Source organism: Triticum dicoccoides, chromosome 3A (assembly GCF_002162155.2).
Source record: "Triticum dicoccoides isolate Atlit2015 ecotype Zavitan chromosome 3A, WEW_v2.0, whole genome shotgun sequence".
Lineage (NCBI taxonomy): Eukaryota > Viridiplantae > Streptophyta > Magnoliopsida > Poales > Poaceae > Triticum > Triticum dicoccoides.
In genome coordinates, this window is record NC_041384.1 from 549400697 (window position 1) to 549422231 (window position 21535).

The 21535-nt window shown below is 45.2% G+C and overlaps 4 protein-coding genes across 4 annotated transcripts; 1 reads left to right on the plus strand and 3 right to left on the minus strand.

Moving 5' to 3' along the window:
- Positions 1 to 1158: 1158 nt before the first annotated feature.
- LOC119269104 (probable indole-3-acetic acid-amido synthetase GH3.2) lies at positions 1159 to 5072 on the plus strand. Its single transcript, XM_037550860.1, has 3 exons — positions 1159 to 1632; positions 1810 to 1911; positions 3298 to 5072. The coding sequence occupies exons 1-3, from the start codon at positions 1283 to 1285 to the stop codon at positions 4679 to 4681; spliced, it is 1836 nt and encodes a 611-aa protein (XP_037406757.1). The 5' UTR covers positions 1159 to 1282; the 3' UTR covers positions 4682 to 5072.
- A 676-nt stretch (positions 5073 to 5748) lies between these two features.
- On the minus strand, positions 5749 to 10358 carry LOC119269106 (formamidase-like). Its single transcript, XM_037550862.1, has 7 exons — positions 10007 to 10358; positions 9660 to 9897; positions 9400 to 9590; positions 7998 to 8233; positions 7115 to 7358; positions 6916 to 7023; positions 5749 to 6100 (listed from the first exon to the last, which is right to left on the minus strand). The coding sequence occupies exons 1-7, from the start codon at positions 10223 to 10225 to the stop codon at positions 6035 to 6037; spliced, it is 1302 nt and encodes a 433-aa protein (XP_037406759.1). The 5' UTR covers positions 10226 to 10358; the 3' UTR covers positions 5749 to 6034.
- Positions 10359 to 11437: 1079 nt separating this feature from the next.
- Positions 11438 to 13117, minus strand: LOC119269105 (pentatricopeptide repeat-containing protein At5g56310-like). The gene has a single exon (XM_037550861.1). It carries the CDS (start codon positions 13066 to 13068, stop codon positions 11608 to 11610), a length of 1461 nt encoding a protein of 486 aa, XP_037406758.1. The 5' UTR covers positions 13069 to 13117; the 3' UTR covers positions 11438 to 11607.
- Positions 13118 to 16624: 3507 nt separating this feature from the next.
- Positions 16625 to 20810, minus strand: LOC119269108 (deoxycytidylate deaminase-like). Its single transcript, XM_037550864.1, has 9 exons — positions 20501 to 20810; positions 20301 to 20376; positions 19527 to 19566; positions 19304 to 19362; positions 19055 to 19092; positions 18238 to 18301; positions 18108 to 18161; positions 17047 to 17148; positions 16625 to 16971 (listed from the first exon to the last, which is right to left on the minus strand). Exons 1-9 carry the CDS (start codon positions 20713 to 20715, stop codon positions 16909 to 16911), a joined length of 711 nt encoding a protein of 236 aa, XP_037406761.1. The 5' UTR covers positions 20716 to 20810; the 3' UTR covers positions 16625 to 16908.
- Positions 20811 to 21535: the final 725 nt, after the last annotated feature.

The following is a 21535-nucleotide window of genomic DNA, read 5'->3' on the forward strand; positions in this document are numbered from 1 at the left end:
ATAGTGCCGGGGACGACGACCTCGCGGCCACCAGCGAAAGCGCCCACCTGCAGCCGCACGCCGGCTCGTCAAGGCTCGAGGTCAGGCGAGATGCAATCCGACCACCATTGGAACCTCTCGCCGGGGCAGCGCTCTCAATCATGGTGGCCGGAGGGAAGGCGGGCAGAGGAGTCAGCCATGCCTGGGAAGATGTCATGCGTAATATACGACAGGTTTCCAAACAAAAAATTACAAAGGCCCAATTTATTACTTTCCCAACACAAACATGATTTTCCATAAACCTGTTATTCATAAAAATGGTATTAAAACGGGTTTTGCAAAAAATCTGCTAAAAGCTAGTTTTGTATATTCCCATGGCTAACGCCCGGTATCCAAACAACCCCTTAGATATCTCCACGGTACGGAGTCAATCTAAGAAGTGCGGCGCCACGTCCTCATCAAGACTGAAAAGTCTAGGAACAGATTTCCTCTCTAGCAAAGAAAGACAGAAAGACAGGAAATATGCGAAACGCAAGAGATAGATTAAGATGCTGGAAATTCTCAAAAAGAATAGATCAAGATGCTGGAAAACGTCAATATTCGCGTGGAAACTCGTAAAGACCGTCCGTTGCACCCCCAAATGGCTCGATCGGCCCACCCAAAGACAAGAAACCGCCCGTCTCTCCTTTCGGTCTCTGCTCACCCGCTCTTAGCTCAACTCGTTCTCATCGGATCGGACCGATCCATGGCGCGTCGACACCTATGCCCGGGCAGCAAAACCCCTGCCGCATTTTTCTATCCTATCGCCGCGTTAGTTTAATCGGAACGGTCGGGTAAATGCATGAGCCAGCCGGTAATCCAAAGCTAGCGAGACCATGGCGACAAGCGGAACCATCCAAGCCGAGCTTAGCCAGGGTTTGGTGTCTTCCAGCGCCTGAGTCGTGAGCGGCAATGGCCCCTGCCGGTCTCGCCGGCCGCGAGTCGCGTCGGGGGCCCCGCCGCCGTCCGACGTGGCCGACCGCGCGGCCCCACGTGCCCCCGCCGGGCTCGGCCAGGGACCTCCGCGTGGGCCACGCCTGCCTCCCGCGACGTCTGCATGGCTTCATCCCCTTCTCCGGTGCGCCGGCTCCCCTATATAAACCCCTCCAGCCTCCCGTAACCAACCGCCTCCTCACACACACTCCGCGAACCAAACCTTCCAGCCAGAGCAACAAGCCGGCAAGAAACACCCACCGACCCGCCCAGCAGCAGCAACAGAGCTCGGGCGACTCCCTTCCTTCCTTGCTCGCTAGCTCTGCGCGCCATGGCTCCGGCGACGGCGGACGCGGCGGGGGCGGCGGTGGGGGGTCGGGTGAAGACGGCGCTGGGGGTGGCGGCGTGCGAGCGGGACGCGGAGAAGCTGGAGCTGATCGAGCAGCTGACCAAGGGGTTCGACGACGAGCAGCAGAGGGTGCTGGCGGCGATCCTGGCGCGGAACAACGGCGCCGAGTACCTCCGCCGGCACGGCATGGAGGGGTGCACCGACCGCGAGTCCTTCAAGGCCCGCGTCCCCGTGGTGACCTACGAGGACCTGCGGCCGGAGATCGAGCGCATCGCCAACGGCGACCGCTCCAACATCATCTCCTCCCACCCCATCTCCGAGTTCTTGACCAGGCACCTCCCCCTCCTCCTTGCCCTTTGCGTGCTCCAGCCAGCCAGCCAGCCAGCCAGCCAGCACTGACTACTCCTCATTTAATTTCTCTTTGCTGGGTGAATGAATGAGTGGGCTGGCTGGCTGGCTGTTTCATATCGTAGTGGGCGGTAAATTGACGTTTTACTTAATTAATGCAGCTCGGGGACGTCAGCCGGGGAGAGGAAGCTAATGCCGACGATCGAGGATGAGCTGGACAGGAGGCAGATGCTCTACAGCCTCCTCATGCCCGTCATGAACCTGTGCGTGCTCTCTTCCTCTCTTCTTCTTACTGTCATCTACTTACTTATTCTTGCTTTAATTTGTCTTCTTCCTCACCTTAATTTGGTTGATTGCACCGACGACTGGATTAATATTAATGTCCGTTCGATCGACCGCTCGATCTGCATATCCAAATTAAGACTTACTAGAGATGCTAATCAAATCCTATATATATTATCACAATTACCACATCACCTAGTAATAAGTCTGTATACACGGCTGGGCTGGGGTTCAGTTAAGCTCCTGGCAAGCTAGCTACATACATACGTATGGCAATCAATCATGAAATGGTCTGTTACGCATGCTAAAAATAACGGAACGGAACAGAAGAGACATGATGGAGGTAGCCAGCAGTCATGCGTTTGTGGCCTGCTTCCCTCCTGACCTCACCCGGGGCTTGGCTAGGAAACGCGGCAACTGCTGCCTGCTGGGTCGAGGTCGCTCGCTCGCTAACTAATCATGCATCCACACCGGGCCTAAAATAATGTGTTTGTATCTTAGACGCCAGTGATGCCTTGGGCGATCCCTCTACTTTTTAGGCGCCAAGATTCCTCCCCTCCCCCTGGCCTCCACTATTTGTAAGCCTCTAACGGCCGGGCCGGCTAGGCTAGCTTCCTTCCTAGAATAACATAACATTGTGGCGTTTCAAAGTCCATCGCATGATGCCTGCGTGCGCACGCACGTAACCGGCCGGGCCGGGCCGTTGGAGTGGCAAGGCGACAAGTGCCATATCTTCCATGTCCCGCCAGAATAGGCCACTGCAGCGCATTCGGAGAGCGGACAGGACCCAACCAACTTGCGCATATATACATGTAAACACAGAGAGAGATATGCGCGCAGACTGCATGCGCAAAAACAAATCCGTTTGCTTCCGTGTGCACCGTTCCAATACAAACATTGTTGTATATTTATGCGCGGCGAAAAGAACGGTGCAACAACTGCGCACTGTGTGTATTGATCACTTGGTCAAATGCTCCATTTCTTCATATGTATATGGGTCGTGTTAACATCAACCGATCGATCGATCGTTACGCCGGTGCATATATGAATATGATGAGGATCCTTTCCGGATCAATGATTAGCACTAGCTGGCTAGCTAGCTAGCTAGGCGTGCATCAAATTCAAATTGGGGTGGTACAAAACACTTTCTAGCTACTCCCTCCGTTCCAAATTACTCGTCGCAGAAATGAGTGTATCTAGAACTAAAATACATCTAGATATATCCATACTTGCGACAAGTAATTCGAACGGATGTAGATCAAAAAAATTGGGGTAAAATAAAATTAATGCAAAAAAAAAACATGATGGAGGAAGGAAGCATGGCATGCATGAGTGACTGATTGGACGAGAACGTGGCATGCATGCAGGTTCGTCCCGGGGCTGGACAAGGGCAAGGGGCTCTACTTCCTCTTCATCAAGTCGGAGACCAAGACGCCCGGCGGGCTGCCGGCGAGGCCGGTGCTGACCAGCTACTACAAGAGCGACCACTTCAAGTACCGCCCGTTCGACGCGTACCAGGTGTACACCAGCCCCACGGCGGCCATCCTCTGCACCGACTCCTTCCAGTCCATGTACTCGCAGATGCTGTGCGGCCTGCTGGTGCGCACCGAGGTGCTCCGCGTCGGCGCCGTCTTCGCGTCCGGCCTGCTCCGGGCCATCCGCTTCCTGCAGCTCCACTGGAAGGAGCTGGCCCGCGACATCGAGACCGGCACGCTCAGCGCCAAGGTGGCGGAGCCGTCCATCCGCGCCGCCGTGGCCGAGGTCCTGGAGCCCAACCCGGACCTCGCCGCGTTCGTGGCGGCGGAGTGCGGCAAGGACAACTGGGAGGGGATCATCACCAGGATGTGGCCCAACACCAGGTACCTGGACGTGATCGTGACGGGGGCCATGGCGCAGTACATCCCCACGCTCAAGTTCTACAGCGGGGGGCTCCCCATGGCGTGCACCATGTACGCCTCCTCCGAGTGCTACTTCGGGCTCAACCTCCGCCCCATGTGCGACCCGTCCGAGGTCTCCTACACCATCATGCCCAACATGGGCTACTTCGAGCTGATGCCGCACGACCCGGAGGCGCCGGCGCCGGCGGTGTCCAGGGACGACCCGCCGCCGCGGCTCGTGGACCTGGCCGACGCGGAGGTGGGGAAGGAGTACGAGCTGGTGATCACCACGTACGCCGGGCTGTGCCGGTACCGCGTGGGGGACATCCTGCAGGTGACCGGGTTCCACAACGCGGCGCCGCAGTTCAGGTTCGTGCGGCGCAAGAACGTGCTGCTCAGCATCGACTCGGACAAGACGGACGAGGCGGAGCTGCAGGCGGCGGTGGAGCGGGCGGCGAGGCTGCTGGCGCCCTACGGGGCGAGCATCGTGGAGTACACGAGCGAGGCGGACGCGACGACCATCCCGGGGCACTACGTGGTGTACTGGGAGCTGATGCTCAAGGGGTGCCGCGAGGCGCTGTGGCCGGAGGCGGCGGTGTTCGAGCGGTGCTGCCTGGAGATGGAGGAGGCGCTCAACTCGGTGTACCGGCAGGGGCGGAACGGCGACGCCATCGGGCCGCTGGAGATCCGGGTGGTGCGGGGCGGCACCTTCGAGGAGGTGATGGACTACGCCATCTCCCGGGGCGCCTCCATCAACCAGTACAAGGCGCCCCGCTGCGTCTCCTTCGGCCCCATCATCGAGCTGCTCAACTCCAGGGTGCTCTCCAAGCACTTCAGCCCCGCCTGCCCCAAGTACGGCCCGCCCAACAAGTGACCGCCAACCGTTTGATCGATCGGTCGACGGATTATGGCGTCGATCGGTCCGTCCGTCCGTCCGTCCATGGCATTCAGATTCAGCTAGCATACATACACTGCTGCTGCTGCTACTAGTCGATCTGTCTACTAAAATAATATGTTGTGTACTAGTACCTGTTTGTTTGTTGTGTCCTGTGTGACAATTCCTAGCTACTTTTAATTGCTGTTGGCTGGCTCGTCGTCCGGTACTTATTAGATTGTGCTAGTAGTTACATTACATGATGCAACTATGGATCTGTCGTGTCATTTCTTATGTGGAGTCAAGTCAAGTGGCGTGCGTTTGTAATGCTAAGTTGGAAACGTCATTCTTGGCCGAATGCACAATAGACCGGCCTTGTCGGGTATCCATCCATCTCACCTTTCTTTGTTGACGTGCCTACATTACATACTCTATGTATGTTTTCTTCTCTCTGGTTCTGTTAAGAGGGAGCGACAGTATTCATCTCCAGCGGAGCATCGTCATACTACATACATACCCCTGAACAATATTCAGGTACTCCTCTTCTTTCAGGAATCACAATTATTACATTACATGCATGTCTGTCTGTTGTTGACTTAATTGATTGTACTATGGTACTATGTCAATGTTACCATCACTCATTTTTACTACTCCCTCCGTTCACTTTTGTAAGTCCTTTCAGACAGCTCAAAATAGGCTGTTTTGCACATTGTCTGAAATGTCTTCAAGGTCTTATAAAAGTGAACAGAGGTAGTATATTTTTACAATATGATTCCTTTAGTTAAAAGAAATAAGGATAGGGCCACAACTTCCCGCTCCCAACTTCAGACAGAACTTCTAACTCCTTGTGGTTGCTCTCAATTCTGAAATAATATAACTCTAAACTTGTCTCAACCTACTATAAGTTGCATACAGATACAGAAGACAAATAAGAGAGTGGGACGCCGTGATTGTAATGTAACTTCTCACATGTTGACTGGGAAAAAAAAATTCCCCATGTACACTTGCCATTTTGCACATTTCAAGTTCACAACACATTTCCTAAGGGCTAGAAGAGCAGCAATTTATTGGAAGCGTGGCACAATTTCAATTTCAATAGTAATAATAAGCAAAATGTCTCCATGACCTACATATAAAAACTTTGCAGCAATATAGAAAATATGCATATAGGTGTCTTCTAAATTATCAAGCATCAGGAAACAAGAAACCCCATATTACAACTACGGGTCCACATTCCATGTTGCACATTACATAGATGGTTGTGAGAATACCAAAGATGATTATTTAGATTTATTATTAGATATTCTAAACATGATCTTTGGCCTTGTGTTGCAGCAGGTGTCCACTGCACCTTCATCTCAGAACATCTGGAAGTCTTCTCAATTTTGGTCCATGCCCCAGGCGTTTTGGCTTTATATCCTATGTTAAATAATTGAAATGTCATGCACTGGAGTTCAAAATTAAAATAGCCATAATATTCAAAATGCCTAAGAATGAAGGGGATACTCATGAGTCACAATCTGCCCATTATAACTAGAAGCCCCTTTAAAAATAAACTGAATAAGGGTGGACCTATAGAAGGGTTAGCTACAATTTACCAAGAAAATAACCAGAAACTGGCCAAGATTAATCACAAGTAGACAGATTCGATATGTCCACAATGAAAATTCAATTTGTCTGTGTGCGTTACTTTGCAAACCTCTGGAAGTAGTATTTGCGTACAGATATAATGATCTACCTCTACTTGACCTTAACTGTGACTGTCTGATCTAATCCAGATTGGTTTATAAGAAATAACTTTATGATGCAAACCACCAAACAAGTGCAACCAAGTTAACTAAGACAATTTAAGCAAGTGGAGAAAGAAACATGGATAGTCTATATACCTATATACTACCCCTACATCTGCCTATTACTGATAAGACTCACATTTTCAGGGAGTAACTAGGCACATATTTACAATGCTTTTGGTTTAAACCTAGCAGTATCGATATTGATCTGATGTGATATATAAAACGTACACACATATGTCTGCTAGTAGTTGTCAATGGGAACCACTTTTTGGTTTCTCCAATCAAATGTCTTAAGCTAGATACAAGATCAACACCAAAGGCATCAATCACAACCTTGTCGCTCTGTTCTTATTAAGAACATGAAAAAAAGCACATCAATAAATAAAATGCACATCCTTTAAAATGTCCAGAAAACAGTTTGTTGGGGCTATTGCAGGATACCTGGTCGAATATTGCTGTAGGGATCGCAAGTGTCGCCACTGCATTAGGGGCGTCTACTATTCCAGATATCCTACCCTCACATGGACAGCATGACAGTAAAAGATAGACCTGCATATAACCCAATGTTAATACTGTAACTTTTTAAGATAATGTTCTTCTAACATGATACTTGCAGGATGACAGTAAACATACTGCCTACCTGCTCCTTGGAGTACCCAAATCTGGAAAGATACTCAATGGCATTGAGAACTGCACACTTGTACGCAACTGATGCATCAAGGAAATGCTGTTTCCCCGACTCATCAACACTGATGCCTTCAAAGACTAACCATTCTGAGAAACGTGGCTCCACCGGACCTATCTCAAAGATAGGATTCACATGAAGTGGTGTAGGACCAACAGGAGTCAAGTATTCCTTCATCCCACCTCTTATGATCTCACACCTGCACAAAATGTGAAGGTGAAATTAGTGGAATTTCAGAAGCACCGCACGAGAAGTAAAATCGCATGGACAGATTTTGTTATCTAACCAGCAAATTCAGCAACTCCTGCAAAATTGTTGAACTGCGAGTTGCAATTTATTAGGTACGATATGAATTGCCAGTGTGGTTAGAAATAAGCAATGCTCTAGCGGAGGAGTCTGATCACACGAGTAATGCACTATGCCACAGAAGCATCAGCCTAAAAATGCCATGAAGACACGACGCACTAAACCAGTGTGGTGAGCCTGTAGGCCTTGTGGCGTAGGCGTAGCGTAATACAGCTTGATCCAATGAATACATCTTCTATGCTTCTATCTCCATCTGTTTATCTCTGCCCATCTGAATCTGACAAGTTTCAAACAAGCAGCTATGGAGATGCTTCCTGCTACTGTGCCGGTCTAGTTTCTTGATAAAGAATGGTGAAACCTAATGATGGGAGGTTCTCTCACATAATGGATCTGGGCTGTTGTGACTGGTTCTTTTGGTCGACTCTTGGAGTAAGAGGTCCAGCAAACAACCATGAGATACCAGATGCGTTTAAATAAAAGCTACTAAATGTAACAAGTATTGAAAAGTGTAGACAAGGACAAAGGCAATTACTTTAGCTCAAGGAATCCACTCATTTCTATTGCTCCGCAAAATGAGACTTCACCATCACCTTGGGAGAAGTGCATATCACCAGTACTCAGATTTGCTCCGTCAACAAATACTGGTAGATAAACTTTGGAACCTCTGCTTAGATTCTTTATGTCACAATTCCCCCCATTCTCTCTTCCAGGAATAGTTCTTGCTGCTTCATTTGCAATTTTTTGCCATTCAGCAGTCCCTTCTTGAATCTGCAAACATTGCATGCATTGTCAACATATCTATTTAACCATATACTCCCTCCGTTCCTAAATGTAAGTCTTTTTAGAGATTTCAATAAGGTTTGCATACGGATGTATATAGACATATTTTAGAGTGTAGATTCACTCATTTTGCTCCATATGTAGTCCGCATTGGAATCTCTAAAAAGACTTATATTTAGGAATGGAGGGACATTTAAACAAAGTATCGATGAACACAGGACTTGAGATTTCAGATTGCGAGTTTTACGAACCTGACCAATGAATCTGATTTTTTTTCCTGGCTGGTAATTTATATTTTGGGAGTATAATATGTTCGGTCTACCTATGTGGTGGCGATATTCTTGGCAAGATCATTCCTATATACACTCCTGCTGTTGTATGGAAGCTTACAGTACCTACATGAATCAACATTTCCTTCTGGCTCATGGCTAACAACATGCGTCAGGTCAATGACATCAGTTATGAACTTTTTCCGACTTGTTCTTTGACTGTGTGGTTGTTAGACAGACCTGGCCTGCCACCTATTTAAAGTTTATTAGAGATTGTCTCATGTAACTTGGCTGTATTATGGAGTTTATGGAAGCTAAGGAATGATATGTGTTTAAAGGGGTGCTGAGGAGCATGCTGCATGGACAAACTCGATGCAGTGATGGAAACTTCTATGCAACAATACGCAATCTCAGCTGATAGATCGCTGCATTTTTCTGGTGAAGAAGTGAGGTGAACAAATAAGGATCGCCTTGAGGGATCAAATGGCATGCCAATGATGATTCAGTTTCCAGGTGATAAAGTTGACTATTTTTGAGCTATGTGCTGTGGTCATCTCTGTTCACCGTCCGACAAAAACGTTTACGAGTATAAAACATTATGTTATTTTCCAAGTGGTGCCTGGACACCTTAAACTTCAATGAAGCGCAGATAAATCTGTCGGCCCCTGAGGTCCTTCACATTGTAAAATTAATGCCGATTTCATTAATGAAAGGAAGGAAGGAAGGAAGGAGGCCCCTGTTCTTTAACACAAATAGCTTATATCTCCTAGATTAATATCTGCGTGTAAAACAGTTGTACTGGAATTCTGAGCCACATAAGAAGATAAACTACTAATTATAAGTACTGCAGTTAAAGTGAACCATTCATGAGGCAGCACACCGTACCTTTCCAAGTAAGCAGTTGTCAGAGGTTGGTAAGCTAGCAAGGGGTCTCTGATGTAGAACTTCGCACAGTTTCAGAGACTCGTGACCTGTCTCGATCAATTTTCTTTCCCTGTCGTTCCATATATTAAGAAGTTCAACTGATGGTGCAGTTCCCACTATACCAGGATGAGTTAATCCCGGAAACCGGACACCTGGTATGCAGAAATGGAACTACTGAACGATCTAAAGCTGAAACGCTTCATTCACACAAGAACTTTTACCTGGTATCTGAGGGGAGTATGCATAAATTCCTTCAAAATACCAAATGGCTTTTCTTGCACTTGGGAAGTGGTCGGTTAAGAACCCGCCTCCATTATCCTTTTCGAATATTCCAGTATAACCCCACTCGTCACCAGGGAGCGGACCGAGGTTGCAGATCTCTACGGCAAGAAGATCACCAGGTGAAGCTGGAACCCCTTCAGCATCGACTATTCTAAGGGGGCCACTGAGATAATGAGTCTGTAGAAAACCCATATTCAGTTTGGCACAAGACTTGCTTTTGATGAGAAATACTACAATGAAGCGCACATAAAACAACATCTCTTCCATAAAAAAATTGCATACTTACAATTGTGAGGTCCAGAAATTTGATATCATCTGCAGAGTCATCATCTCTAACCCGTCCTCCAGTCCAATCGACCATCTCAACACGGAATAATTCCCCTTCAGTTACATCAGCAACAGGAGGGATATCCGGATGCCAGCGGTTATGGAGACAAACCTTCTGCTCCCATGGCTTCTTCTTCACATCTATGGGCACCACAAGTCTGGGAGTCAGCGGAGCCATGTTTTGTTATGTACCTTCAGGGCTTCATCCTTTTGTAAGCTCTGTGCAGCTTTATACTGGCAACATATCTACTTTTATGAGTCACACTGGAACCAAACGAGCAAAGACAGAAAAATCCAGGGAAGACAACATTTTAGATATGCATCCACTTTGAAAGCACGCCGAAACATGAATGGTGGTGTTTCCAAGGATTAGACACATCTTTACCTAGCAATAATAGAGTAACTGGGTCACCATCAAGTAACAGTTTTCCAGCTGGTCCCTCAAATCTCTATAGGCCACTCAGAGCTAAGAAAATGAGATATTTTCTTGTCCAGAGCGGTACCAACCAACTTGTGTTGTCGTATTCATTTGTATTTTTCACAGGCTGCGTCATGGATGACTTATGCTACTGAGAATGCACATAGTTAGCTTTTATGGCAGTATTAAAATATTAATCTCAAGATGCATCCCGTCACAAATTGCAGAAGCCCTTAATTAGGAAATTGTGTCTCCTGCACCAAATCTATTTTACTAGCACTCCAGTTCAGAATAAGTAACATTTCGGAAATCTACATGGTCTTCAAGATGTAACTTTGACCACTAATTTCCACAATATGTATAAAACCAAGAAAATAATAATAAATTGGAAACCTTTTTAAGACAAATATGCAGATACAATTTTTCAGGTTTTCAGTCTAAGCATTTAAAACGGTATTGCTAGTCAAAGTTTTATTAGTTTGACTGAAGAGATAGTCAATTAGAAATGCCTTTGTTCAAAGAAGCAAAACTCTATAACTAATAATGGCAGTAAGTTACAACAATGCTCATTTTTGTTAGAGTGACGAGCAGCCTTGTAAACCTCAATATTACAATGGAGCCAAGGATGCAAATGTATTGTTTTTACAAATGAGCAACAAAAGTCCATTGCACGATTCAGATCGACAGCTCAAAGGTCGTGCTGCTTCTTTTTTCGTGCAAGGACCATAACCTGCAGGAGGCGTGTTTCCGAGAAAACTCAGAACTAAAGGATTTGTGAAATAAGAGTTAAAAGCTTTTCTTCTTTCCCCAAATATTAACATTTATTATGGATGACTATATGCACAACTATCAGCAGTAACTAACAAAGCTGTAGCCTTAACAAACCTTTTCACATCGAACCAAGCATGTGTGCCCCAAGCAATTCCAGTCTCGTTGGCACCAATTCAACCATGATTTAGGAATCCCAGACGCATGTTTCTCAAATTCCTGCTCCCAAATCGATGTCCATGGTCTCAATTTCTCATCCTCACAACTTGGAGTGATAAGCAAGTTCTTGCTTCTCTACATGCACATCAATCCACCCTCCAATGTTCCTCATGAAACACATATAATTCATCAGTAATACATTTCTTTGGCCTGTGTTACCGCACAAAAGATCCTTGGATCGGAAACATTGGCTTCGTGCTGCCAAATTTCGGTGACAACGGCCTGTCTCCTAACATCCTAAGGCTCCAGCCTGCATCCTTCCTCAATCCTTTCTTCTTCATCCACTGCAAGATCTCCTCAGCCTCCTGCCACCTCCCTGTCTCGGCATATAAATTTGATAACAGCACATAATGTGAAGCATTCTCAGGCTCTAACTCCACCAACCTTGTCATCACATGCTCACTCAATCGTGAGTCACCATGAGCCTTACAACCCCGCAACAGTAAGCCCCAGATGACTGCATTTGGCTGTGACATTGTCTCAACGACACTAAAAGCATCATCCAGGTGTCCAGAGCGACTAAGAATATCAACCATGCACCCGAAGTGCTTGATTCCAGGTCGAAACCCGTACTTTCCTTGTATGATCAGGTTAAATATTTTCCTCCCAATGTCAACAAACCCGGCATGGGCACATGCACAAAGAACAGAGATGAGCGTCACTGCATCTGGCCGGACACCATCAGCCTCCATCCTATAGAACCACTGAAGTGCCATTGTGCCATCCTGTGCAAGAGCAAGCGCTCCAATGATAGAGTTCCAGGTATAGACATTCCTCTTGGCCATTTCAGAGAATACACGAACCCCGTCGACGACATGTCCACACTTCCCATACATATCAACGAGTGCAGTGCCTAATATAACGTCCAGCTCCCATCCCTGCTTCTGCACGTACTCATGGATCCAAGCTCCAGTTTCGATGGCACCATGGGCCGCACATGCGCCAAGCGCGGCGACCATGGTGACACGGTTGGGGGCAACAGAAGCAGACAGCATCCGCCGGAATGTGGCGAGGGCGTTGAAGCTGCGGCCGCGATTCTTGTATGAGGTGATCATGGTGGTCCACGCGACAACGTCCGGTTGGGCCATTTCGTCGAACAGCTGCTCGGCGTGGGCCAGGCATGGGTCGCAGGCGGCGTAACGCGCGAGGAGGGCGTTGCGGACGTGGAGGTCGCGCGAGAAGCCGGACTTGGCCACCCGAGAATGCACGGCCCTCAGGTCGCGGAGGGAGGAAAGGGAGGTGAGGAGAAGCGGGAAGGTGTAGCGGTTGGGGCGGCCGCCGAGGCAGAGGAAGCGGCGGAAGAGCGGGAGCGGGGAGCAGCCGGGCGCAGGGTGGAGGGAGCGGAGGATGGAGTTGAACAGGAAGACGTGGGGGCGGGAGAGGGAGGCGAAGAGGGAGAGCGCGGGGGCGAGGTGGCGGAGGCGGCCGCAGGCGAGGAAGAAGGCGGAGACGACGGTGGTGGAGCGTAGGAGAGCGGGTTCGCGGAGGATGGCGCCGCGGAGGGGCGCGAGCGCGGTGGAGGAGGTGCAGGTGTTGATCGCGTGCAGCGTGCGCGTGACGGTGGGAGCCGGCGGCGCGGAGGACGGGCGGAGCGGCGGCGGCAGGCGGGCGGGCATAACGGCGGGGTGCGTGGTGGTTTTTCCGCTTCGCACCGTCGCACGTCCAAACAGAAATCCCGGCCCTTGGGGTCAAACCTGATCAGACAGGGGACCTCCTATACCGCGACCTGCGCGCTGGGAAAGAAGCCAGCGCGCGATCTTGGGTCAACCCAGGTGCGGGGCGGGGCTCCCCTGTTTTTTATTTTTCGTTTAACTTTTTTGCTTCTTTATAGAAATTCGGGATTTCAAAAGAAGTTTAGAATTTCAAAAAATGTTCACTAATTCTAAGAAATGTTAAATGATTCATAAATATGTTCATAGTTTCCAAAAAAGGAATATTTTTTAAGAATAAAATTTGAACTCTTCATGAATATTTTTTGCATTTGGTGAAAAATTAAATTCCATGAATATTTTCTTAATTTGATGAACAAATTTTGATATGCTGAAAATTTTGAAAAAAATAATGAACTGTTTTTAATTTGGTGAACATTTTTTGAAGTCAATGAACATATTTTTTTTATTTAAAAAATGTTCGCCGACTTGAAAATGTTTGACTTTCAAGAAATTTTCAGCGATTTGAAAAATGTTTCCGGATGTCAAAAAATATTCATGAATTTGGAAAGAAAAAAGGATAAAGGATAAAATGTAAAAATTAAAAGAGAAAGGAAAAAAATAAAAGGAGAAAAATGAATGAAAAAACAAGAAAAAAACTGGTTTCCAAAACCGAAAATGAGTAGTTTGACCGGCCCAGGTGTACGCACCAAATAGGATCCCGTGTCAGATAGCCCGGCACGGCCCGGCCTGGATTAAATGTGCCAGGCACGGCACCGTGCCTGCCCGTGTGACAGGCCCACGCACAGCACCTATAGTAAATGGGCCAGGCCATGTATTATTCAACCTATTGGGTTGTTTTGGTCCTATATTCAGCCGAGCTTTGCTACACCTAGAAAATAGTTTTGTCTCGAAAAAAAAACCTAGAAAATAGTTACGAAATTTAATATAAGGGATTAGTTGGCAGCTTTTGATTAGAGGGGAGGAGGTCCCACCTTGAAATTCAGGGGGGTGATGAGAGCAAGACATGTACCTACTCGTAAGACTACTCACAGTGGGGAGTAACTTAGAGTAGTAACATGCGTGTGTTACTACTCTATGTTACTACCTCCACAATGGGTAGTAATATATGTGTTGTGTCATGCATCACTTCATTTATTAGGTTATAGACTCATCTCTTTCTTAATATGTGTGATGTTACAGTAACTAGCTATGTTACCACATGCCTCTCTTTCTTCATTAATTACATGTCACATCATCTATTTTGCCTAAATAAGTGTGATGTTACCACCTATGTTACTCCCACTGTGGATAGGACTACCCACAGTGGGAGTAACATAGGTGGTAACATCACACATATCTAGACAAAATAGATGATGTGGCAAGTAATAAATGAAGAAAGAGAGGCATGTAGTAACATAGCTTTTTGCAATAATGAAAATAATGCAAAAGTGCAAATAATTGAAAATATTAAAAAATGTTGGAGTAAATGCATTTTCCATGTTCTAAATATTGAAATTTTGTTTGTTTCCTGATTTTCACCGAATTTACAGTTTACAGTTTGTTTACACTGTCAAGTTTCAGTTTCAGTTACGAGTAAACTGTCAAATTTAAAGTTTACACTGACAAGTTTCAGTTTCAGTTAGGAGTAAACTGTCAAGTTTAAAATTTACACTCAGAAGTTTCAGTTTTAATTAGGTGTAAACTGTTAAGTTTAAAATTTACACTGTCAAGTTTCAGTTTCGGTTAGGAGTAAACTGTCATGTTTCAGTTTCAGTTAGGAGTAAACTGTCAAGTTTAAAATTTACACTGTCAAGTTTACCGAAAAAGGCTCTGGCCCCGTTTTATAAATAAAGCAAACCACCAATGCCACAGAGTACCACAACAGAACACGCACGCCACACCCAGGTCTCACAACAAATAGTACAAATGGGGTTCCGCTGAGGGCACAGCCCAACACTGTCAAGTTTCAGTTTAAATTAGGAGTAAACTGTTAAGTTTAAAATTTACACTGTCAAGTTTCAGTTTCAGCATTAGGAGTACAACATTTTTATTCAGTTTCAGTTTGTTTCCGGTCAAGTTTAAAATTTACACTGTCAAGTTTAAGCATGTAAACTGAAAGTTTATTTAATCATGTTTAAGCAAGTTTAAACACTGACTAAATTTGTCATGATTCATACACTGACTAAACACTCACTAAATTTTTCATGATTCGTGTACTGACTAAATTTGTTTCAGCAAGTTTCACATGATTCATACTTGCAGGTTTCAGTATACAGCAAGCTTCAAAACCTGAATTTTAAGTTCAGCAAGTTGCAAACTACTCCAAGTATACAGTTACTAAATCATGTGAAAACTGATTTTAAAACCTGGAGCACTCCTTTGTCTGAATATTGTTTCAGTTTCAAGTACTCCAAGTATACGCAATATTGTTGTATACTCCAAGTATACAGCAAGTTTAAAACCTGGAGTAACACATGATCCAAGTATACAGCAAGTTTCAGTTTCAATTTTAAAACTGAATTTTGTCGGTTGTTTCAGTTTCAGTTTGCAGTGGAGTAAAGTTACATTAGACATTGTATCTGCGCTTCGTCTTGTGGATCATCTTCCTCTACTCGATCATTAACTTCCTCTTGTGGATCATCCTTCTTCTGGATCTTCAGGTACATCATCCTTTTCAAAAATCCTCCTCCTCTTGTGGATGACTAAAGTTCAAATCAGGCATCATCATCCTCCTCTTGCCGGCGAACTGAATGTGCAGCAATCTGACTTGTGGTGGAGGTGCAAATGCAGGACGCTGGAACTGCAGGTGCTGCCCGGTCGCTGGAACTGCAGGTGCCTGCTGATGTGGCGAAGGAGCGCGGCTTGAGCCTGGAGGGCGAGCTGGTGGACGGCGAGCACGGGCTAGGCGCTGGATCGCGAGCACAGCCTCAGGCGCCTGGAGCGCAGGATGAGGAGAATATGGAGCGCGCTGGAGAAGGAGCTGCGACGAAGATGTAGCGCGCTGGAGGCAGAGCTGCGGGGAAGAAAGACATGTGCACGTCTAATTTGAACGATAGGGGGTGTAACAGCAAAGTTGACTTTGTGTACAAAAGTCTGTCTCCCGACGCGTCACTTGTTTCGTTACGGAGGGAATATCACACAGGTATAGGAGGACCTATCACAATTTACTACTCCCTCTGTCCTAAAATAAGAGGGTGTTTGCTTCCAGAAACTTATTGGTTTAGGGACTTAAAAAAGTCTCTATAAGTCCCATCTAAACCAAATGTGGGCATTTGTGACTTATGAAATAAGACTCTCAAGAAGGGACTTATAGTTATAATATGGTCTTTTGGTTCATGTTAAGTCCCAGGAACCAAACAGGTAGGGACTTTTTAGGGACTTAAGACTTATAAGTTGAGACTAAAAAAAGTCCTAGGACTTATGAACCAAACATGGCCTAAGTATCTCAACTCTAGTACAACTTTGTACTAAAGTTAGTATAAAGTTGAGACACTTATTTTGGAACAGAGGGAGTACAACGAGAATCGACCGTAGTGAGAGTTAAATCATGGGTGCAACCACAGTTTACAGAAGAATGGTTCATGATACTGAGCACATACAAATTTCGCAAGAGGATGCAACTAGTTACGGGTGCTTTTCTCAACCTAGTAATTCAACTGACTACAATATTACAACAGCTAGGCCCCCGGGGGAGTATATAACTGTTAAGGCATGATTACAATACATGACAGCCTTTGAATGACTGACATAATTGTTAAGGCATTGGTGCACATTTGCATTACCTAAGGGCGCACAGTTCATTGATTAGACCCTTGGACCCTGAAAGTTGATTGGTATTTGTGCCATTTGTGGCTGATGCTTCCTGACCTGTGAGAGATGATGCATAAGAATGTAACCCATGCCAAAACAGTGCTTATATGAGAAATGATCAAATGTCAGTACCTTCACACCAGCCATTGATAATAAGTTGTGAGAAGCAACATAAACATGATCTGAGTTGTCAATCCTTTTCTCTACAAAATAGATGACTTCAGATACACCTGACTGCAACAAAAAACAGCACAATGGTTAGAACTGGGTAGATTATTTTCCTTTTACGTGAGCACAGGTAGAAGCTACTTCCACATAAAAATAGTGTGAGTAGTTATTTTTGTTGATTAAAGGGGGGATAATTACCAAGTGAAAGGTACAAACAGTAATTTCATATTTCAGAATTTGCATGGTAATTGTTTTCTGTATATTTAAGGGAAATAGTGTAACATGAAAACTGCTGACTGAAACGTCAGACCAGTAAATCATTGTCAAATGTAGAGTCTTTGCACAAATTAGAGTTATAGATTTTAAATGGCAACGTTTGTAGTGAACCAGAATGGTTTGATTAAAAAGGGCAGCCCAGTGCACGTAGCTCCCGCTTGCGCAGGGTCCAGGGAAGGGTCCGACCACTTACGGTCCTACCAGAATGGTCAGATTAAACGTGAAAATATTATGTAGTACTCCCTCCGATCCATAATAAGGGCCTCTTTGATTCATAGGATTGCAAAAACACAGGAATAGGGAAAACATAGGATTGGAATGGCATGTCCATTGGATCCCTATAGGATTTGAGTTTGTTTCATTGTGTCACGGGAAAAACAAAGGAATTCTTCCAAGAGGTTGGAGTGGATGTTAGAATTCCTACGAAATGTAGTACAAATGAATCCTTAGGAAAAAATCCTACAGGATCCTATGAATCAAACGACCAACGTAGGAAAAATTCCTAAGGATTCTAATCCTTCAAAGATCCTATGAAAATCCTTTGAACTAACCTTTATTCAAAACTGCGACACTTATTTTGGATCGGAGGGAGTACAAACTTAGGTGCACATTTATAGAATCCGTGTTTAGAAATATAGAGAAACTTGTAACGAAGAAAATGTGAGGTTTGAATGCATTTCATCAATGTTTGAGTGAAATTCTGACTCCAAAATGACAAAAAAACATGTTCATTTACTTTAGGTACTAACCTGGATGATAATCTTAGCACACTCATTACAGGGGAACATGGTGACGTATAACTTCTGCAGTAGAAGGGGAACAATAAGGCATTCGTTGATGACTAATTAAAGAATGGAGAAGGAGAACGAAATAGCAAACCTGTCCAGCCGCTGAAGCATGGTTTGTATTTAAAATAGCATTAACTTCAGCATGAACAACATAGCTGCCAAGAAGTAAAAAAGGGTTAGATTTGAACATCTAGCTGCTATAAGAAATTTTGTGGAGGACAATGCATCATACCATAGCATTTAGCAAATTCATACAACAACAACAACAACAACAACAAAGCCTTTAGTCCCAAACAAGTTGGGGTAGGCTAGAGGTGAAACCCATAAGATCTCGCAACCAACTCATGGCTCTGGCACATGGATAGCAAGCTTCCACGCACCCCTGTCCATAGCTAGCTCTTTGTCGATACATTTAGCAAATTCATAGAGATCATAATTTCATAGCAATGTTAGAATTGCTACAATATCTCGCAGAAATATTAGACAACAGACCTCTTTTCTGTTTATAACAATGTAAATCAGGCAATAAAATTTACATTCTCCAAAAAAAATGGATGACAACATAGTGAAGTGGCAAGATATGAAGGGTTGACAGTTTTGCAAGTAGCGAGCCAGACAATTGCTAACCAGCAGTGCAGCTATATTGCTTGTAAGATCAACTATTGCTTACACAAAATTAAGGTAATCAGAGTTTCTTTCACAATATAGCACAGAACAGAAAGGGTTATCTGGTGGGTTTTCTGAAAAACACCCAGTTATTTAGTAAATTCGAATTTTATTAAAGTTGCAATTCTTTTCTGCTAATTAGATGTGCTTACATGAGCTTGTTTTGTGATGAATGTACTTACATGCGTTATTTCCCAAAACTGAAAGCAACAACCATTTTACTGAAGAAATTCATAACTTACGGATATTTTGTCTCCAATGGATCCCCTCTTGCAGATTTCTGCAGTAGAAAAGTAATACAAAGAAATTAAAATTAATATGTGAAATAATCGAATTCCAGCAAACGTGTCAAATCTATTTAATTGGATAAAAAAATGAACACCACATGAGAAACTTAAATTTACACTAGCATCAATAGAGCTTCACTAGTTCTTATTAGTGAATGGACCTCAACTTACAGCCCTTCTAATTAAAGCTTCAAAGATAATTACCTTTGCCCAAGGAAGCTTATCATCCGAACAGCCTCTTGGGAATCCATTGTAGCCAATACCTGTTGGTAAAAACAGTTGAACTATATTATCAAAAGATGACAAACTATGGCACTTGGCCTATCACAACAATCCTTGTACTTTGCTTATCATTACTGCAGCCATCAATTAAAGTTCTGGATAAATCAAGTTACATATCATAAAGCAGCTTAGCCTCCATCCTTACCTAGGATAATGCCCTCTTGGCTAACCAAGCAAGCGCCAACCTGCATAAAATGGATTTTAGGTAGAAAAATCATAATGTTTGACAAATAAAAGTGAACAAAAAATGAAAAATCTTACATGAGTTGCTACTTGCTACCTTATGTTGAGATTTATTTTTATGCCACATTCACTGAATAAATGATGTCAAACAAACTTTCAATACAATCAACAGGACTGTCAGTGATCCCTGATATTGCTGCTTTGTGTGAAAAGCTCGAAATCACTATAATAGTTTTAATTTTGAAAGGCTGATCAACTTTTCATTGAGTCAGCCTAGAATGCAGTCGGCCAAAGTTGCACAGATATTGATCAAGCCCCCCCCCACACACACACACACACGCACACACGCACACCAGCACACGCGCGGTTGCGACCCAGCTCTAACTCCAAAGTCCCGTGGCGGCTCCACCTCACGACCCTAACTCCCTAAGCACTCCAGTTATGTCTCCTCTTTCAGCTCCACTACCACATCACCGTCGCTTCCAGCTTGCAGTTCACCGGCATGAGTTTGGCGTCAACTCTGGTTTGGAAGGGAAAACAAAGCCAATTGCCTAATGGCAAATGAATTATTCGTTGCAGTGGCTAGAGACAGCTGGTCGGCCACGTTCGGACATGGCTTTCCCATTATCTCACGCAGCAGCAGACTACCGGTTTCATTGAGGAATTTCTACGAACAGATTGAGCGCAAACACATATTTAGGATATTTCGACAGGCGTCAACAGAGATGTGCCTCACCTGCCGATTAGGATCCTTTGAACGCTCGGCTGAAAGGAACGCAATCGCCATGAAGTAGTCGTCCCATGAGATGAACCTGCAACAAGAACCCCAAAAAATAAAAACGGGGGCACAAATCCTCCCAAGCTTAACAAGAGCGGCAACCAAGATACGCGAGGCGGCGAGGGGCGGTGAAAGAGGGCCCGGCAAAGGGGACTAACCCTTCCCTCTTGGTGGTTTTGAAGGGGTCCTGCGCTGGCGGATGCCTGGCGGCGCAGCCGTTGACGGGGAGTGGCTCGGTGCACGGCGGGGGCGGGGGCGGGCTCTGGGGCTTGGAATTGGTTGCCGAGTAGGAGTACAGGAGCGCGGCCGCGGCAGCTACGGCGCCTGCGGCGGCCGAGATGGACGCTATGGCGAGATCCCTCGTCGAGGCCATCGCTCGTCGACGGTTAGATCCGGGGCGGAGCTCCTACCTACGGAACGCGGGAAATTTTTGGGGGGCGCTTTCCTTTCCTTCCCTCTTCTGTTAGACTTTTCCCGCGTCGAGATTTGGAATAGTCTGCCCGTCCTTTTTATGGGCTAATATTCGGTCTTGCCGGCCTGGAATTGCTGATGATTTGTATCCATAAGGTGGGCCCTAGGGGCATCTCGACAAATTTCCGGGCCGGCCCATTAGTGTTCCAAGACCTGATTCCTGATTTTGCGAAGGTTCTTTTTCCGGTTTTGGGAAGGTTCTAGAAGGTCTTCTACAAAAAGGAAGGTTCTAGAAGTTTTTTTACTTTCTAGTTTTTTTTCTTTTTCGTTTTTATTTTCTAAATTTATTTCATGTTCGTTTTTATTTTTTTTATATTTTCTTTCAAAAATCATGTTTTAAAAAAATTGTTCATTTTTTATAAAAAACGTAAACTTGTACATAATAGAAATTGTTCACATTTAAAAATGGTCATACTATTTTTAAGATTTTTCACCTTTTTAAAAAATGTTTGGGGTTCTAAATTTTGTTTACCAGTGTTCTTTTAATATGTTCAAACAACTGCAAACCAAAAGAACCCGCATAGAAAATTAGGAACACTCCCTGTTGAATGAGACACTGAGATGGGTCGCCCCGCTAAGCGTTGCATGTGGGATTGGTTTGCCTTTTGTTGAGATAAACTACACATAGGAGGGTTATCTCCAAGGGGCAGTCTAAATCGCTCCAATTGTCTGTTTGTGCAGGCTCTCGTCTGTATTTGGGCGCAAAATCATCTCTATCGACT